Here is an 18,697-nt window from a genome sequence, read left to right as displayed (position 1 = left end):
GCATTCACAAATATTCTATGCACCCTGTCTGTCTTTGGGCTATCATCCGTTTTGTAAGAGTCAGTGTGCATAGAGGGTCTGTTCTCAATAATGCCAGGCTCTGTAAGATCTCCATTCACTAAACTCAACAAAGTTTAATAATGCATGCATATCTTTATTTATTTTTAATCTACTTTTTGTTTTTTGATTTATAATACATTTTGTAACACACGCACATACACAATAAACAAATAAAGATATCAATGTATTTTTTATTGCATGCATGTCCTTTTACCCATCTTGTAACAAAGTCACTGTGCATAGAATGTCTGCTGTCACTAGTAGTCAATAATCTCTACTTAAGGCACCATTCATAAGATACTATACACAGACAACACTGGGCAAATGCCAATGTAGTTGAATTCAGAAAGTCCTTGCTTGTGGCATTTTATTAAAAGACTCCCTAGTACTTTAACAGCTTTTTTCTGCATCTGGTAGAGTTGAAAATGATGCAGAAATCGTTTCACACACTAACAATCAACATATTGAAAAGAAAAATCTAAATCTCATAGAAGTCTATGGGAATGTATTTTTGATGTACTTCAATAAAGTTTACTATGTAGACTACATAGAGATTTAGGAGGCAGGTTTTCATTGTTTCACTATCAGCCACACCTCATTATGTCGGTTTAGTGGCTTAAATGGGCTGTCATAGCCAGCAGTATAGTAGACATCTTCATTAAACAGTTTTCCATCCTGTTTCAAGCGTTCTGACAACTGTGAGATCTGTTCTTGGTTTTTTTCACTGTTCGCGTATCCTCCAAAGGACCTTTAAAGAAATACAAAAATATGCACATATTAGATCTGTGACCGGCGGCAATGAGATGAGATAAAGGCATCTCTGTAATAATGTACTTCCTCAGGATCCTTGAGTATAAGCAGGGCTAAGGGGGCCTCCATTCCCCCGTGAGCCCAACCCCCCCCCCCCCCCCCGTGATCGGAGCTGATTGCACCCCCCACACCCCACCCCACCCCCACCCCCGTGATCGGAGCTGCCCGCGCGCTCCCCCCCCCCCCCCCCCCGGCACTTACCTCCTTCTCCAGCGCGCTGTGCTCTCTTTACTGAGGAGATCTCGTGAAAGTGAGACTCACGAGATCTCCTCAGTAAGGAGACTACAGCGCGCCGGAGAAGGACTGCAGTGAAAGTGCTCAGCAGCACTGATCGCGCCGGGGGCGCCCCCGCCCCCGACCGATCAATACTGCTGCTGAGCACTTTCAAGGGCCCCCTGGATGCCATAGGCCCCTGGGCTGTAGCCCAGTTAGCCCTATGGTTAATCCGGCCCTGAGTATAAGGAAAATAAAATAAAATAAATAATATTTCTTATAGTTCTATATTATTGTTCAGTTTCTGTAATATGTAGAAATAATTACATTATATAAATAATACTTTGTGAGTTCTCACTCATTGATTTTAGTCCTAGGATATAAAGCAGTGTATCATTTGTAATAATGATTTCAGGTATCAATGTTCTGTTGGAATCCATAAATCAAAGCCAAGTAGAGCAAATGGCAGGTCAGGTTTTACCTATTAAACAGATACAGATATGCAGAAATATATATTTCACATACCAACATATTTACCATATACAATCACTGATAAGAATATTGGCAACCTTGCACTAATTTCAAATAACTCGCAATTTCCTCTAAACACAGGTTAAAATTAACAACAGCATTTGGTCCCCACGATGCTATCTCTGTTTTAATATTACAGAAGATTTGGTTTTCATTCAGGATTTAGTACTTTATATCCCTTTAAATCAGAACGTGAGAAGAAATGGCTTTGACAACATTATTGACACCTTAGACTTATTATTTATTAGCACAGCCTTTGGTCAAAATAACTGCAAACAACCTCTTCCTATAGCCATGAATGAGCTTCCTGCACCCCTCTACCGACAGTGACGTCCACTCTTCTTGTGCAAACTGCTCCAGTTCTCCCAGATATAAAGGTGCCTTCTCCAAACTGCTGTTTTCATATCTCACCACACGTGTTCTATGGGATTGGACGCATTGCTGGACACTTCAGTCCAGCGTCTTGTTCTGAACCATCCTGGGTGCTTTTTGAAGTTTTCGGGGTCATTGTCCTGCTGGAAGGTCCAAGACCTTCAATGGAGACCTAGCTTTCCGACACGGTGTTCAACATCAGCATTACAAAATGGCCTCGTAATTTCAAGATCTCATGATGCCATGCACTGCCAGATGCAGCACAGCAACCCCAAGACATCACCGAACCTCCTCCCTGTTTGGAGGTTGGGAAGATGTTATTTTATTTGAAACCTTCATTTTGCTTTCTGCAAACAAAACCATGATGTGCTCGAGCAAAAATGTGGTCTCATCTGTCCACAGGACAATTCTCTCGGAAGGAATTTGGCTTTTTCAGGTGTATATTGGCCAACAGCAGTTAGGCTTCTTGTCTTTCTCTCAGCAGTGGGGCCCTCATGGGCATCTTACCATATAACCCCCTTTCATTCAGTTGACGATGGATGGTATGAGTTGAAACTGTCGTACCTTGTGTCCAAATGTCAACTTGAATCTGTTTGTTAGTTGGTTGAGGTGTTTTCTCCACCATTCGAACAATCCTCGCTGCAATCTTTGATTAAGTTTTGACCACTTCCAGGGAGGTTGGTTACAGTACCATGGAACTTAAACATTGCAATAACATTACATATGGTGGAATCGGGAATGTCAAGGCCTCTGGAGATTGGTTAGTAGCCTTGAGATTGTCCATGCTTGTAGACAATCTTCTGTTTAACTTCGTCAAACAATTATCTGGCTTTCTTTCTTTTCTCCATGTTCATTGCAGTACACACAGAGACGCAAAACAGGAGAATGAGTTATTTTTTTATCTATTCAAGTTCATCTAATGAGCGTTTTTTCATATTGCAGGCACCTGCTATTTACCCCAGGTGAGTTCAGTTTCAAAGTAAACTGTTTGAATTCTAATTATTTCTACCAATATATAAAAATCCATATTAGGATTTCTGTGTAGAATAAGATGAGACTACATACATTTTTCTGCTTTTTATGTTTTATTCCACTTCAAATTAAAAAAATACATATATGGATATCAAAATATTTTATACATTTTAACAATTTTCGGGAGAAATGGTGCATTAAAAGCTGCAAGGGTGCAATAGTTTTGGCCACAACTGTAACCATATATTTTAGTGAACAATATAAAAAAATAATTATGCATAGGGTATAATTAATTTAAACATAGGTTGCTTCTTGCCAACATCAAAAAGACAAATTTAGTGTCAGTGGAATAATGTCACATTTCTAAACCAGTTTGGCTAACGAAGTTGCATGTATTTTCCAGTATCAAGGAATGCAAATTAGTGTAACATTTTTAAAAATCTGGTGATCACTGGGCGCTGGGTTATAAATGTCTGTCTGAATATTTTCTGATAATTCAGGCTATCTATGCATTAATATCAACAGGATGAGTGGAGAGTTAATTGTATAACAGTTGTATTACAGTTGATATAAAAGATGTAATATTTAAAGATGACAGCCTTCCAGGGCTGTTCCAGTAACCTGAGAGGACCCTACTGTGTTTTTCTTAGTTGGCTGTTGGATACGAACACTGATCCATGAAACTGGAGGAAAATCCCCATTGTGAGAGCGAACAAATGAAGTCATGTATAGAATATACTAAAATGAAAGGTCTACCTGACGTAAACAGTTGTTTGTGGTCTTTCTGTAACAAATACGCTGCTTTCAGAAGGTTGGGGTGGATCATCCTGGTGTTCAGGTGGAATGTAAAATGAAATGGTCATTGTGGATTCACAAGATGGCCCTGCACCAGGTTCTATGTAAGTGGTCACTGGCGCAGTCATCTCAACCTTAACATCTGCATAAAACAAGGTAAGTGATAGTAAGTGTCACAACATTCAAAAGCCAATACAGTATTCAAAGCAACTAAAAATCTGACCGTCCAAAATAATATATATTAAAATATACCTAGCTCTTCTGTTGATCAGAATAGACATTTGTGTTAACTGACATTGTATCAACACTTGATATTTCATTTGTGTGTATGAATAAACAATAAGCTGCCTATCAATGGACGTATAAAGTCTAACTTATTTTACTTGTATTGAATAAGAAAGACATGCAGCAGTTGAATAGTGAATACAATAGGATGCTCAGACTCTATTCAAATGCACATTAAAGAATAATCCTCTTCAGCCACTGCACTAAAGAGTTAAATATATATAAAACAAATTAGTACCTAAGCACCACTCATACAATCTGTTATTGTGTGGTTTGTGTTATCAGTATTTAAAACACACTAGTTAACCATCAAAATGGATGGGTGCTCTCTATCAGATATACCACATTTTCTGACCACACTGGGAAAATGCCAATGTAGTTGGATATCAGAAAGTATGTATTGTATTCTGAAAGCCTAAGGACCTAATGTAGACTTAGATCATAGTTGCATACTCTCCTGGAATGTCTGGGAGACTCCCGAATTTCTGGAAGTCCTCCAAGACATCCCGGAGAGCCAGACAATCTCCCGATTCCTGGCCACTTAATTAATTAAGTGGCGGGGCTTAGGACGTGATTCATGCATCAGAGTGGACCTGCCCCCTGCTTTAATAGGCTGTAAATTGTTATGTCAGTTTTGGGGGGTGGTGCCAAATGATGCAATTCATCAAGCACCACACTCCCACCTCCTTCTGGATCTCCCATAGGCCAACTAGTATGTGTTAGGTTCATCCACAGCTTATACCTGTTCTGTGAGGCTGCAATACCGTGCCATAGTGATGAAGTGTATCAGTTGCAGTGGCCCCGTAAGGCAGAATAATCATTAAATAAATAAGTTGCACCAGCAGAAAGTACCCGTAACAGATACATTAGAGATCTATCTGTGACTGCGTCTAGCTCAGCACAGCATGTAAAGAGCGTGAACACGCCTTTACATTGCTAGGCTCAGCCACTACCTCCCCAGTTCCGCCTTTCTAAGCATAGAGAAGTGCAAGGGGGAGATCCGTCTCATTCAGAATGCAAACTGAGGCAGATCCTTGGCTACTGAAGCATTTTTTCCATTTACGAGTTGAACTTGCGTCAGACTCTACTGCAGGCCCTAAGCTCTTATAGATACTGTATGTAATGAGGGGCGAGGTTTAGAGAAGCATTAAAAACATTTCTTATTTATCCTGTCAAGACAGCCTCTATTATTTACTGGAGCTGACAGCAAAAAGAAACATGGCTACATTATTGAAGGACAGTGTTAATACAGTCTCTACTACTTTCTTTATATTACCACTTAAACATACAAAATCATATATTATCATGTAAATATATATACAATTTTTTTTCATTTCCGACATACTTTCAGTGTGTTTTTTTACTTTGCTTTATTTCTCTTTTCCTTAAATGTTTTACTACACCTTTTATATATATTTTTTTTTTAACAATCCAGGCAAAAAATTCAGTCAACAATGTTATCTTCAACACTGCATTAAGGCTGTATTACATAAAAATTAAAAATTTGAAGGCAAATAAGAATGACCTGGCCCATTTTTATTCCTAAGGCCTTTTTTGATCCTTAGCTTTTTCCACATTTAGCTTTGCCTTATGTCTTTCCCAAGCATGGTTACATTCCATACTGTATTAGTCTATACCACATCTGTTGGGAGGCTATTTCACCTATCCCCTAGCCTTTCAGTGAACTTTTTATCCTCTAAACCTGCTACCCTACAATGTTAATGCATTTCCTCTTGGCGTTATACTTTGCCTCCTCTATTGCCTCCTGAACCATGTGAAAACCATTTATATATCCAAAAGCCTCTATCATATCCCCTCTCATTTCTCTGCTCCAAACTATACATATTGAGGTCCTTTCCTTGTTTTTTTGCAATGTACACCATGGCCTTCTTTGCATAATCTCTAATTTACTCATGTCCTTCTGGAGATATGGTTTCCAGAACTGAAGTACTTCCCTTACCATTTTCTTTAGTTGCCAGGAACTAGTATTCTGCTTGGTAACACATTCCCAAGGTCGTCTGTCTGGCAACACATTCCCCAGGTCGTCTGTCTGCCAACACATTCCCAAGGTCGTCTGTCTGGCAACACATTCCCAAGGCCGTCTGTCTGGCAAGACATTCCCAAGGTCGTCTGTCTGGCAACACATTCCCCAGGTCGTCTGTCTGCCAACACATTCCCAAGGTCGTCTGTCTGGCAACACATTCCCAAGGCCGTCTGTCTGGCAACACATTCCCAAGGCCGTCTGTCTGGCAAGACATTCCCAAGGTCGTCTGTCTGGCAAGACATTCCCAAGGTTGTCTGTCTGGCAAGACATTCCCAAGGTTGTCTGTCTGGCAAGACATTCCCAAGGTTGTCTGTCTGGCAAGACATTCCCAAGGCCGTCTGTCTGGCAACACATTCCCAAGGCCGACTATACTCATTCACTCAGAGAGGTATATTCAATTAGCTTCTGGTATCGCGGCTGTGTGCGGCCAACTCTTCCCAATACCACTACACCGCAGATTTCCCTTCGCACCCCAAAGGGCTGCAAAGGGAAATCTGCAATGTAGCGGTAACGTAATTGCACTTTACGTGCGATGCCGCAATCCCGGAAGCTAATGGAATATGCTCCAGACTGTCAACAATTCACATGCACCTTTATTTACATCACCGGCTTGGCATTAAATGAAAATTGTGTCTGCTGTCCAGGTAATTGACAGAATGAGTGGTCCTGGACATTCACACCACTCTGAGGACAGCATGTACTTAAAAGGACTTTCTCTTTGTACCAGCTAAATTACCCAGAATATGTAAGAAGGAAATATGAATAATGCACAATTACAAAGCAAAGCAAGATTTATTTGATAATATTGCAAAAAAATATATGCCAATACAGAAGCTGTGCGGGGCCATCACAATTGTTACTACATTGATGCTAGGCCCATTACCCATTGTCTACATATCAAGCCATTAGAATGCATGTAATGATGTTTATGAGTCACTCACCACACAAGCTATGGTGTAGCTGCCAAAAGTGTGTATCATTGATTTCTATGCAGGAATTTACATAAGCTACATTTTGGTAAACTTTTAGTTTGAAAGACTTACTTTTTGCATTGTTTCCCTGAATATAGTTGAAGAGACGCATGAAGCCTGTACTGACAGCACTGTCCCAGTCTTTCATGGACGTCACTTCAGTGCTCACCCACTTTGCAGGCTCATATTGTCGCATTTCATAATCAGAAGACTATAAGAAGCAACAGAGATGCACAAACATACTTTGTGACATGTGAACAATCATATTATACCAATAACATACAATGTATAGCTTTAATAGTTTAAATCTTATGCCAATTTATAACCCATTATTGAGGCCAATTTTGCTTTCTACCTTGTAGCAGTGCTGTCTATGGGAAATTTTTGATGAGTGCCTCTGAAAAATGGTATGGAAAGTCCACCCCCTCACCAGCAAATAAATATAAATATGATGGTCACAAACTTAACTATGCAATTGTAGGGAGGTGTTTAACACAGATTAGACAAATGCACTCCTCATTTATTTTCATTGCTAATAGGTCTTTAGCGGCCACATATTTTGCTAGTAAAACAAATAGAGGATGTAGTATTGGTTAGAGATTAAGCAAATGCAGCGTACAATTCATTTTGGGGGATACTTGCTAAAAATACCTAGGACAGTGTAAAGATTGAAGCTTTTATGCTGTAGTCTGTACATATGTAAAAAATAGATGTTTCTGAGATATATGCTATAAAAATATGTCATATAATAGACTGTCTAGGATGCTGGAGGACATTCACTGGTAACTTCTTCTGGAAGAGGTGACCTTGACTCCAGGTGCATTAAGACAATAAAATGCACCCAGGGTTCATAACTGAGGGAGGCACCAGCATGGGATTCATTGGCTCCAGTTTGGACACCCCCAATACTTGTGCTGCTGGCAGGGCCTGATCAACCATTAGGCTGATCCAGCTGCTTCCTGGGGCGCTGGGACCTGGGGGGAGGCGCAGCGCGGCACACTAACAACCTGGGTTTCTTTTGTTGTTGCTCTTTCTAAACATGCCAGCGATTGGCTTCTTCCTCTTCTAATGGGGCCTCCCCTGGCATCAAGATGGCAGTCCCGCATGTCCCTGTACCCAATCAGGCTGAGGCAGGCAGCTAACAGCATATCCAATGCTGTTAACTGCCCTGTCAGAGTGGTTGTGGTGTACTGCTTAGTGTGGTCACATGAGATCTTGCATCTCACGTGACCACACTAATCACACAGAGCGTGCCCGCAGTGACAGGGCAGCTAACAGCATCATGTGAAGAAGATAGAAGCGCCAGCGTCTGGAGAGAAGAGGAGCAGAAGACAGCAGGGTAATGCAGTTTGTTAAATATCGGAGGGGGGGGCACATTGGATGTGGAGGAAAAGAGATGAGTGGGGAGGATTAATGACATGGCTAGAGGGAGGGGATTATTGAAGTGGCAATGGGGAGGTAATGAACTGGCTAGAGGGGGGGAGCTTATGAATTGGATAGGGGGGATTAATAAAATGGCAATGGGGAGGTAATGAACTGGCTAGAGAGGGGGGGTTAAAGAATTGGATAGGGGAGATTAATGAAATGGCAATGAAGAGGTAATAAACTGGCTAGAGGGGTGTTAATGAATTGGATAGGGGTGATCATAAACTGTCTGGTGCGGGTTGATAAAAATGACAGGGGGGATGAATTGGCTGGTGGGGGAGGCGACGAAATAGCTTGTGGAGGGCAGGAACTCTGTATTGTGTTGGCGGTGATGTGGATGCTCTCTGTGGTTTCAGTGGTCACTAGAATACAAAATACTAGATAGACAGGGCTGGTAAATGTTAGTATACGATTATAAATAATATTTTATTGTCTATATATACCTGTACTAGGGGGTTGTTTTATTTAATTGTAATAGAGTGTTGTGTTTGTATGTGAATCATTCAGAGTTTGTTAACATTTTGCATTTTAATACAATATTTGCACATTTTCAATACAGTTTCAAGAAGTCAGCCAACTGACAACAATGCTTCAAGAACAAGTAAGAAAGAACATCAGGTAGTCTATGCTGCAAGATTAGGTAAGAGAGAATGACACAATTTGTATAGCACTGAATGCAGAATTTGACTGTAATGATATTTTAAAATGTTTGCAGAATGAAGTGTGTTTTATGTATTAATTAATATTTTACAATTTTGTGTATATATACTTGAAGGATTTGCGTTTATTTAAATAATTATATCTATGCAGTGGCCAAAGCGGGCCGGTAGACGTGGTATGCCATACTGCCGCTTCTACTGTCATCATTGTAAAACTATTCTAAATTTCCATATACAATATATATATATATATATATATATATATATATATATATATATATATATATATATATATATATGCACAAACATATACACACACACACACACACACACACCTTAGTGGGCGGGGTGGGGGGGCAGAGGGTGTATTAGCCTAGGGCGGCTGGAACCCTTAATCAGGCCCTGGCTGCTGGGTAAGTGTCCTTACTAGAGATGGACAATCACTGGTGTAAAATAATAAACCTGGAAGTCTCCAGGACCCCCCATCACTGCTAGTCAATTACAAAGACCAGTGTAAAAAACTTGTGATTGGCTGTCAGAGAATAAGGCGTCACAGGGACACCAGGCGCTGATCATTTATAGGCGGTCAGAGCTAGTGTGCAGGTGGATCTTTTCTATGGGAATTGTTTGGGCTTGTTTTGTTTATTTTTCTGTCTTAGATTGTGACACATCAAGAAGGAAGATAATAATATTTTATTTTATATTTAACAAGGGAGGAAACACAAACATTGTGTGTTTACTTTTCTTTTGTTATAAAGGGTAATGGACTAAGAGACCTTTGACCAGTGGTTCCCAAACTTTTGCAGTTCGCGGCACCCTTAGAGTCTCCAAATTTTTTCAAGGCACCTCTCCAAAATAATTATTGAGCAGTCCTGTTTTAGAAGTAGTTGGGTCAAAAAATTGTAATAAGTATTTATGTCAGGACAGAAATACTTATTTAGTTGTATGCAAAAATGCCCCCTCTGCATCCAGGCACTCTGCCCTCAGGCACTCTGTCCCCTCTGCATCCAGACACACTGTCCTCTCTCACACTGCCCCCTCTCCCACGCTGTCCCCCTCCTCTGCCCTCTCTCATGATGTCCCCCCTCCTCTGCCCTCTCTCACGATGTCCCCCCTCCTCTGCCCTCTCTCACAATGTCCCCCCTCCTCTGCCCTCTCTCACAATGTCCCCCCTCCTCTGCCCTCTCTCACAATGTCCCCCCTCCTCTGCCCTCTCTCACAATGTCCCCCCTCCTCTGCCCTCTCTCACAATGTCCCCCCTCCTCTGCCCTCTCTCACAATGTCCCCCCTCCTCTGCCCCCTGTTACACTCCTCTGCCCCCTGTTACACTCCTCTGCCCCCTGTTACACTCCTCTGTCCCATTGTACCCCAGCTGTCACCCTCCTCTGCCCCTGTTAAACTCCTCTGCCCCGTTGTGCCCCAGCTGTCACCCTCCTCTGCCCCTGTTACACTCCTCTGCCCCGTTGTGCCCCAGCTGTCACCCTCCTCTTCCCCTGTTACACTCCTCTGCCCCGTTGTGCCCCAGCTGTCACCCTCTCTGCCCGTTACACTCCTCTGCCCCGTTGTGCCCCAGCTGTCACCCTCTCTGCCCGTTACACTCCTCTGCCCCATTGTGCCCCAGCTGTCACCCTCTCTGCCCCTGTTACACTCCTCTGCCCCGTTGTGCCCCAGCTGTCACCCTCTCTGCCCCTGTTACACTCCTCTGCCCCGTTGTGCCCCAGCTGTCACCCTCTCTGCCCCGCTGTCACCCTCTCTGCCCCTGTTACACTCCTCTGCCACGTTGTGCCCCAGCTGTCACCCTCTCTGCCCCGCTGTCACCCTCTCTGCCCCAGCTGTCACCCTCTCTGCCCCGCTGTCACCCTCTCTGCCCCAGCTGTCACCCTCTCTGCCCCGCTGTCACCCTCTCTGCCCCAGCTGTCACCCTCTCTGCCCCAGCTGTCACTCTCTCTGCCCCAGCTGTCACTCTCTTTGCCCCGCTGTCACACTCTCTGCCCCAGCTGTCACCCTCTCTGCCCCAGCTGTCACCCTCTCTGCCCCGCTGTTACCCTCTCTGCCCCAGCTGTCGCCCCCTCTGCCCCAGCTGTCGCCCTCTCTGCCCCAGCTGTCGCCCTCTCTGCCCCACTGTCACCCTCTCTGCCCCAGCTGTCACCCTCTCTTCCCCGCTGTCACCATCTCTGCCCCGGCTGTCACCCTCTCTGCCCCAGCTGTCACCCTCTCTGCCCCTGTTACACTCCTCTGCCACGTTGTGCCCCAGCTGTCACCCTCTCTGCCCCAGCTGTCACCCCCTCTGCCCCAGCTGTCGCCCTCTCTGCCCCAGCTGTCGCCCTCTCTGCCCCACTGTCACCCTCTCTGCCCCAGCTGTCACCCTCTCTGCCCCGCTGTCACCCTCTCTGCCCCAGCTGTCACCCTCTCTACCCCAGCTGTCACCATCTCTGCCCCAGCTGTCACCCTCCTCTGCCCCTGTCACCCTCCTCTGCCCCTGTTACACTCCTCTGCCCTGTTGTGCCCCAGCTGTCACCCTCCTCTGCCCCTGTTACACTCCTCTGCCCCGTTGTGCCCCAGCTGTCACCCTCCTCTTCCCCTGTTACACTCCTCTGCCCCGTTGTGCCCCAGCTGTCACCCTCTCTGCCCGTTACACTCCTCTGCCCCGTTGTGCCCCAGCTGTCACCCTCTCTGCCCGTTACACTCCTCTGCCCCGTTGTGCCCCAGCTGTCACTCTCTCTGCCCCTGTTACACTCCTCTGCCCCGTTGTGCCCCAGCTGTCACCCTCTCTGCCCCTGTTACACTCCTCTGCCTAGTTGTGCCCCAGCTGTCACCCTCTCTGCCCCTGTTACACTCCTCTGCCCCATTGTGCCCCGCTGTTACCCTCTCTGCCCCAGCTGTCACCCCCTCTGCCCCAGCTGTCGCCCTCTCTGCCCCAGCTGTCGCCCTTTCTGCCCCACTGTCACCCTCTCTGCCCCAGCTGTCACCCTCTCTGCCCCGCTGTCACCATCTCTGCCCCAGCTGTCACCCTCTCTGCCCCAGCTGTCACCCTCTCTGCCCCTGTTACACTCCTCTGCCACGTTGTGCCCCAGCTGTCACCCTCTCTGCCCCAGCTGTCACCCTCTCTGCCCCGCTGTCACCCTCTCTGCCCCAGCTGTCACCCTCTCTGCCCCAGCTGTCACTCTCTCTGCCCCAGCTGTCACCCTCTCTGCCCCAGCTGTCACCCTCTCTGCCCCGCTGTTACCATCTCTGCCCCAGCTGTCGCCCCCTCTGCCCCAGCTGTCGCCCTCTCTGCCCCAGCTGTCGCCCTCTCTGCCCCACTGTCACCTTCTCTGCCCCGCTGTCACCCTCTCTGCCCCAGCTGTCACCCTCTCTGCCCCAGCTGTCACCCTCTCTGTCCCAGCTGTCACCCTCTCTGCCCCTGTTACACTCCTCTGCCACGTTGTGCCCCAGCTGTCACCCTCTCTGCCCCGCTGTCACCCTCTCTGCCCCAGCTGTCACCCCCTCTGCCCCAGCTGTCGCCCTCTCTGCCCCAGCTGTCGCCCTCTCTGCCCCACTGTCACCCTCTCTGTCCCAGCTGTCACCCTCTCTGCCCCAGCTGTCACCCTCTCTGCCCCAGCTGTCACTCTCTCTGCCCCTGTTACACTCCTCTGCCACGTTGTGCCCCAGCTGTCACCCTCTCTGCCCCGCTGTCACCCTTTCTGCCCCAGCTGTCACCCTCTCTGCCCCAGCTGTCACCCTCTCTGCCCCAGCTGTCACCCTCTCTGCCCCAGCTGTCACCCTCTCTGCCCCGCTGTCACCCTCTCTGCCCCGCTGTCACGCTCCCTCTCACTCCTCTGCCGCGCGCCAGCCATAGAAAAAAAAGAAAGAGCACAGAAACTTACCAATCCGCCGGGCGCCGGGACCCAGCAGCCTCCTCTCTCCTGCAGCAGCTTGTTACTGACGTAGATATTCAGTGACAGCTGCGGGAGAGAGGAGGCTGCTGGGTCCCGGCGCCTGGCGGATTGGTAAGTTTTTGTGCTCTTTCTTTTTTTCAATGCTTGGCCCGCGGCAGTGACAGCGCCGCGGCACCCCTGGGAGCCGCGGCGTACAGTTTGGGAACCGCCACCTTTGACCAATACATACTGGGACCACTGGAGTCCCAAACTTGCTTATTACACCCTCCTATACAGCCCAGGGGATCATTAAGAGCCCAAACCATTTTCAGCACAGGGCTTGAAGCCTCTGAGATGTGGGGACACAATTTGTTTTGTAGCCCCCACCATAGAGGCATCACCTGTGTGCTGACCAGCCTAGAGCTGGTTTTCACTATGGCTGCAAGAACCCTCTTTGTGGTTTCCCTTTTATAGTTAAATCAGTTTAAGCTGTTTATTGCTGCGGCTGATTGAAGAATTTGGGGAGCATTTTTAAAATATATTAATTTATTACTTTTAAACATTTTTTTAACATTTTTATTCTGAGCAAAATTAATTGCAATGATCAACTTTTGAGCCAATATTCAAAAAGCTAGTGGGGTGTCATAAGGAGGAGGGATGGTTGTCTGAACCGGTAGTAATCACTTCAACGATTATGAGAAATCCGACACAGAGAAGACCTACAAGAAAAAACGATTTCCTGAAAAAACGACAGCAATATTGACAGACAGAAAAATAACTCTGCAATGTTAGGAACATGCAGGTTAACTGTTTAAACAATTAACCTGCGGGGTCCCTACATTGCAGCTTTAAATTTCATTTCATGAAGGTCGCACTGACGTCACACACTACTACCCGAGAGCTGTCCATTTGGAAAGAGGTCCTGTCAGCCGTCTGCTACCATCGGATATCTGCAGAGTCGTTTTGCAGGCAAGTCTGTCAATATTGCTGTTGTTTTTTCATGAAATCGTTATTTTCTTGTAGGTCTTCTCTGTTTTGGATTTCTCCTCATTGTGGATCCGTACCCAACCCATCTGAACACATCCAATCATTTTGAACAAAGGGCTCCTATGTTGAGATTAATTAATATTTTTTTTTATAAATTAGCATAATTATAATTTATATTATGTTTATACTACTGGGGTAGCCTGCTCAGCCTCACTGTCCACTCACAAGGTTAGAGTGACTCTGTAACTCAGTTAGTCAGGGGCTCCATTGAGAGAGGTGTGATTCCCTGGGGGCTCCTTCCACAACAATTTATAAGAAGCCACAATGGACGGGTCTGGGGAGGGGGTTAGAGGGTGATCTTGCTCTTGTATAGAGCTAACCATACTATCCGTGGGTTAGGAATACCCCTCAGTAGGAACTATTGCGCCCAGTTTTGGCAACCTGTATGAAAATGACTTGCACTTGAAAGCAATTGTTTTGTAATGTATGGTGAGCTGATGAAGTCATGAAGAAGCAGGGATTTATATAACAATATTTCCTAGACACACTTGATCAGTGTATGTTGCACAAATTCCTATTGCCATTGTGCAGTATTACAATTATATAGCACAATGAGTTTCATTGTAATCATTTAATTTATAGAACAGCAAAAATAAACGGTTTGATAAAAAATAAGTTTCCTTACATTTTAAACAAATGTGTCCAGAGTAAAACTGTACTGTATCCAGTGGTAGCAAAATAAACTATTCTATCTGGATAGCGAATAGCTAATAGGTATTCTAATAGTCTTGGTGAAAAGCAAAGAAAGAATACAGAAAGAATACAGAAAGAAAATGAACATTAGTATTTAGTAAAAGTTGCATGAAGGTATATACCAAACAGTAAAGGAATAAATATATCCATCCAGGCTTACTGTTTTACAGTGATCCCCTTTCTACTGCAAGGAGGATGACTCTGAATCTTAGCACTAACACCCATGTGTCAGTTGCAGTGGTTTGGGTGATGGTGGCAGGCAGATAGACTGTTGCTGAGGCTCCAGGGGGGTGAGCATCCCACATGGCCCAAATATAACACCCAGTGGATTTGCTAGTAAAATTTGAGGCATGCGTGGACACCTCCTTTGCATTAATCTGAATATGGAAAACCATTTTAATTGCTTGAAAATGTGAACAGAAAATAAATATACTGTACTGCACCTGAGTTTCCATAGCTGTCCACTTTGGTGACTGAAGGCCGGATGAAAATAAAACTTGTCTCACTGTCTTCAGCATTTTAAACTAAAAAAAAGGAATAAATTAATGAATAACTCAACAGAATAGCCACCTTCTTATCAAATTAGTACATCTTATAATTTTATTTCCTATTTTGTGAAAGTCTTTGCAGAATTCAGTAACCTTTATTGTTGTACAAGTCCTATAGAATACTAGCATGGGTGACAGATAAATGAACCAGACTTTGACAACACTGAACATCACTCAAAGTAATACCGCTTATTAAAAAACAGTTTGTTTTGGGAAAAGATATTTGGTCTTTTCATCACCACCTGCATACATATTAAACTTTCCATCTTTATGACGTGTAACATAACTAGAGAATTCAGGTCACCACAACTCAGGGGCGGGCTAGACCGGGGGGCAGCGGGCCCCCGGGCTGCTCAGTCTAACGGCTGTTCGGGCCGTCCGTCCGTCCCCCCGACCCCCCCCGTGGATGGAGTAATATCTTAATTTAACCGGCGGCCGCATCACGTGACACATGATGCGTTCGCGTCATAATGAAGCGGCCGCATCGCGTGTCACGTGATGCGGCCGCCTGTGCGCCCCCCGGGCTGAAACCTGCCAGCCCGCGTCTGCCACAACTCCCATCAGTACGAAACACTGAGAGCCTTTTATAGAGTTGGACGAAATTTCCGTACAAAATGCAGATGTAAATTACGTCTGAGTCATACACATCTCAGCTAATCATCATCATTATCAGTATGGAACTTATACCAGAGGTAGAGCACCCACAACAGATACGTTTCCTGATAGGCTTATATGTGTCCATGTGTAAATCGGTCATATATACTTGAATATGTCCTTATTGCACTTGGCCTCTGCATGCACGCCCCTTGCCTCCCCCGATCTGCCTCTATAAGCGTAAGTTATCGTATATGCAAGATGCGACTGATTCTGCACACAGGTGAAAGCGTAAGTAATTTTTTGTGGACACGTGCAGTAGTGAAATTCATATTTAACACAATGCAAATGGACTTGTGTCCTACTCTAAAAATCGTCCTGTGCGCATAAACTACCCGTATGGTAGGTAAATGTTTTAAGTCTTTGTTCTCACATACCTGTAAGATAAGCATGTAGGGTTAATACTATGGGCTAGATTTACTAAGCTGCGGGTTTGAAAAAGTGGGGATGTTGCCTATAGCAACCAATCAGATTCTAGCTATCATTTTGTAGACGGTACTAAATAAATGAAAGCTAGAATCTGATTGGTTGCTATAGGCAACATCCCCACTTTCTCAAACCCGCAGCTTAGTAAATCTAGCCCATAGTGTATTAATTTATATATAGCATTTGTACACCAATTACAATAATGAGATACAATACTCTAAAACAATTTGTAAAAATTGAATTTAAACAAATGCCTTAAATAACCAATGACAGATACTCATTTGTTTATCTGTTTGCAATCACCAGCTATTGCTGAAAAGAGCTGTGCATGCTCATGAGAATTCTGCAGGCCACGCAATACTCTAAGAGGGATGTCCTCAGCTTGAATATTCCCTGCACATAATATACATCTTACATCATCTTTATTTGGTCTGAATGCTGTATGTGTGATAGTACTCAGTTGAAGGGGCCACAATAAAACATAGTTGCTTTAACATGTAAACTACAAACAATTTACAAGAAAAAAGGAACCTCTTTGCAGTTATGCCTTATTTTTCAACACTTTTAAAAGATCTCCATTGGGACAGAAGTGTGTACAATGCAGTGGCCTCCCTCATTTTTGTTGTAACATATCCCCCTCCCTATAGCAACTTATTCCCTCTTGCAGCTTAAGTGATAACATTGTATACTTTTAAATGCAACGTTAACATTTTATAATGTAGTGGCAGGAGCTGCGCCACAAACTCTAATATGATCTATTTTTTATGTGAAAACAAAGTAAGTCATTGCCGCTGTTCAGTAATGATGTCATACACACAGTCATTATTACTGAGCATTTTCTCCTATAGTTATTGTGAGGAACATTGCTATGCAATGTAATTAGGAGAGGGTAATGCATTATATTTTATTTTCATATGTATATATTTTTTTTAATCAAACTGAACCATACACTTTTTAGGTTTGCTGTTAACAGTTTGTGTTAATATTGATCAGATACATTATAAATATATACAAACAAAATATAGTGCAAGTGATCCTGGAATATTTAGGAGACATGTACTGAGCTAACATTTTATAAATGCATGCCCATAGTCTACAAACGCCTATTAACCCAGTTTATATCCGTAAATAATGTTACATTGGTGTTATAACGGATTTGGATGATCTTATTCTAGATGCAAATTAATTTCTATTTTAAAAAAAACTATAACATTTAGTTGCCTTCCTAGTAATATGGAATGAGAATAGTCTTACATACAGAAAAACCACACTGCATGACAAACTGTGTAAAGAAAGAGATACACATACGAACCTTTCCCAGGCTTCCTGCAGATTCTCCCTGCCACTGTCTGTACGTACACTGGAAGCTTCTGTGCCTGACATGTGCAGTGTTTGTCGCTGGTTAGGTAACAAGTGGTTTTGTAACTGTTATTTAATTGCATGCCTCTCCCACTCTCCACACTGGTGAGCGCTGCTTTCATAACATGAATTTCTGCAGCAGAAGGCGGGCTGTTTACATCAGTCACTAGATACAATGCGTATGTCAGTCATATTGTGAAGGCAGCATGTCAGTCTGTATGGAAAATGTACATTGAATTATTGGCAATATTAGCAAGTTGGAAAACTAAGTTCTCTCCAACAAAAACAAAATATGGCTCCAAAATGTAGCTATCAAGTCCTGTAATGCAGGTTAGAAAACTTGTGCTTCTCCAGCTAATGTGGAACTACAAGTGCCTGCATTCTATGCCAGCGCGGATATAGCATGCAGGCATGCAGCACAGGCATGCCTTCCTCTCTTATTGAGCTGTAGTTGCAATAACTTATGATACCTATTTATATAGTGCTCTTTAGTGTGTTTCCCAGGCATTTGTTATATTGATCACAGTTTAGAAGACTTAGGGGGTATATTTACTAAACTGCTGGTTTGAAAAAGTGGAGATGTTGCCTACAGCAACCAATCAGATTCTAGCTGTCATTTTATAGCATGTATTAAATAAATGATAACTAGAATCTGATTGGTTGCTATAGGCAACATCTCCACTTTTTCAAACCCACAATTTAGAAAATATACTCTGCTTCTGAGGAAACGGCAAATTAGCCGAGAAACGCGTCAAGCATTTGAACTATTACAGCACAATAGCGCTGTCTTTTACCAGAGCTTGAGGACCCATTTACCATCAGTTCGGATATTGCTGCAAGATAATTCATTTCAAACGGGCTGTCAAACATCACTGTGATACACTAATACCCAGCGTGATTGATTCACGACAGGACGGGCGGAGCGCCCGGGAGACGACCTGATACTGGGACAAAGTGGAGGCTGTAGTGCCTCACA

General features: G+C 44.0%; 1 protein-coding gene across 6 annotated transcripts; it reads right to left on the bottom strand.

The window, feature by feature from the left end:
* Positions 1-231: 231 nt before the first annotated feature.
* HEBP2 (heme binding protein 2) lies at positions 232-17,839 on the bottom strand. 6 transcript variants are annotated; one of them, XM_075203133.1, is made up of 5 exons: positions 17,675-17,839; positions 15,178-15,258; positions 7,126-7,264; positions 3,715-3,895; positions 232-808 (listed from the first exon to the last, which is right to left on the bottom strand). In XM_075203133.1, exons 2-5 carry the CDS (start codon positions 15,250-15,252, stop codon positions 631-633), a joined length of 573 nt encoding a protein of 190 aa, XP_075059234.1. In that variant the 5' UTR covers positions 15,253-15,258; positions 17,675-17,839; the 3' UTR covers positions 232-630. The 6 variants fall into 6 exon arrangements, with proteins under 6 accessions (XP_075059234.1, XP_075059233.1, XP_075059235.1 ...); XM_075203132.1 differs by lacking the exon at positions 17,675-17,839 and adding an exon at positions 15,525-15,699; XM_075203134.1 differs by lacking the exon at positions 17,675-17,839 and adding an exon at positions 15,533-15,699.
* Positions 17,840-18,697: the final 858 nt, after the last annotated feature.

Source organism: Mixophyes fleayi, chromosome 3 (genome assembly GCF_038048845.1).
Source record: "Mixophyes fleayi isolate aMixFle1 chromosome 3, aMixFle1.hap1, whole genome shotgun sequence".
In the NCBI taxonomy this organism is placed as follows: domain Eukaryota; kingdom Metazoa; phylum Chordata; class Amphibia; order Anura; family Limnodynastidae; genus Mixophyes; species Mixophyes fleayi.
Note: the sequence above shows the minus strand (reverse complement) of the source record. Positions and strands in the feature narration are given on the sequence as shown.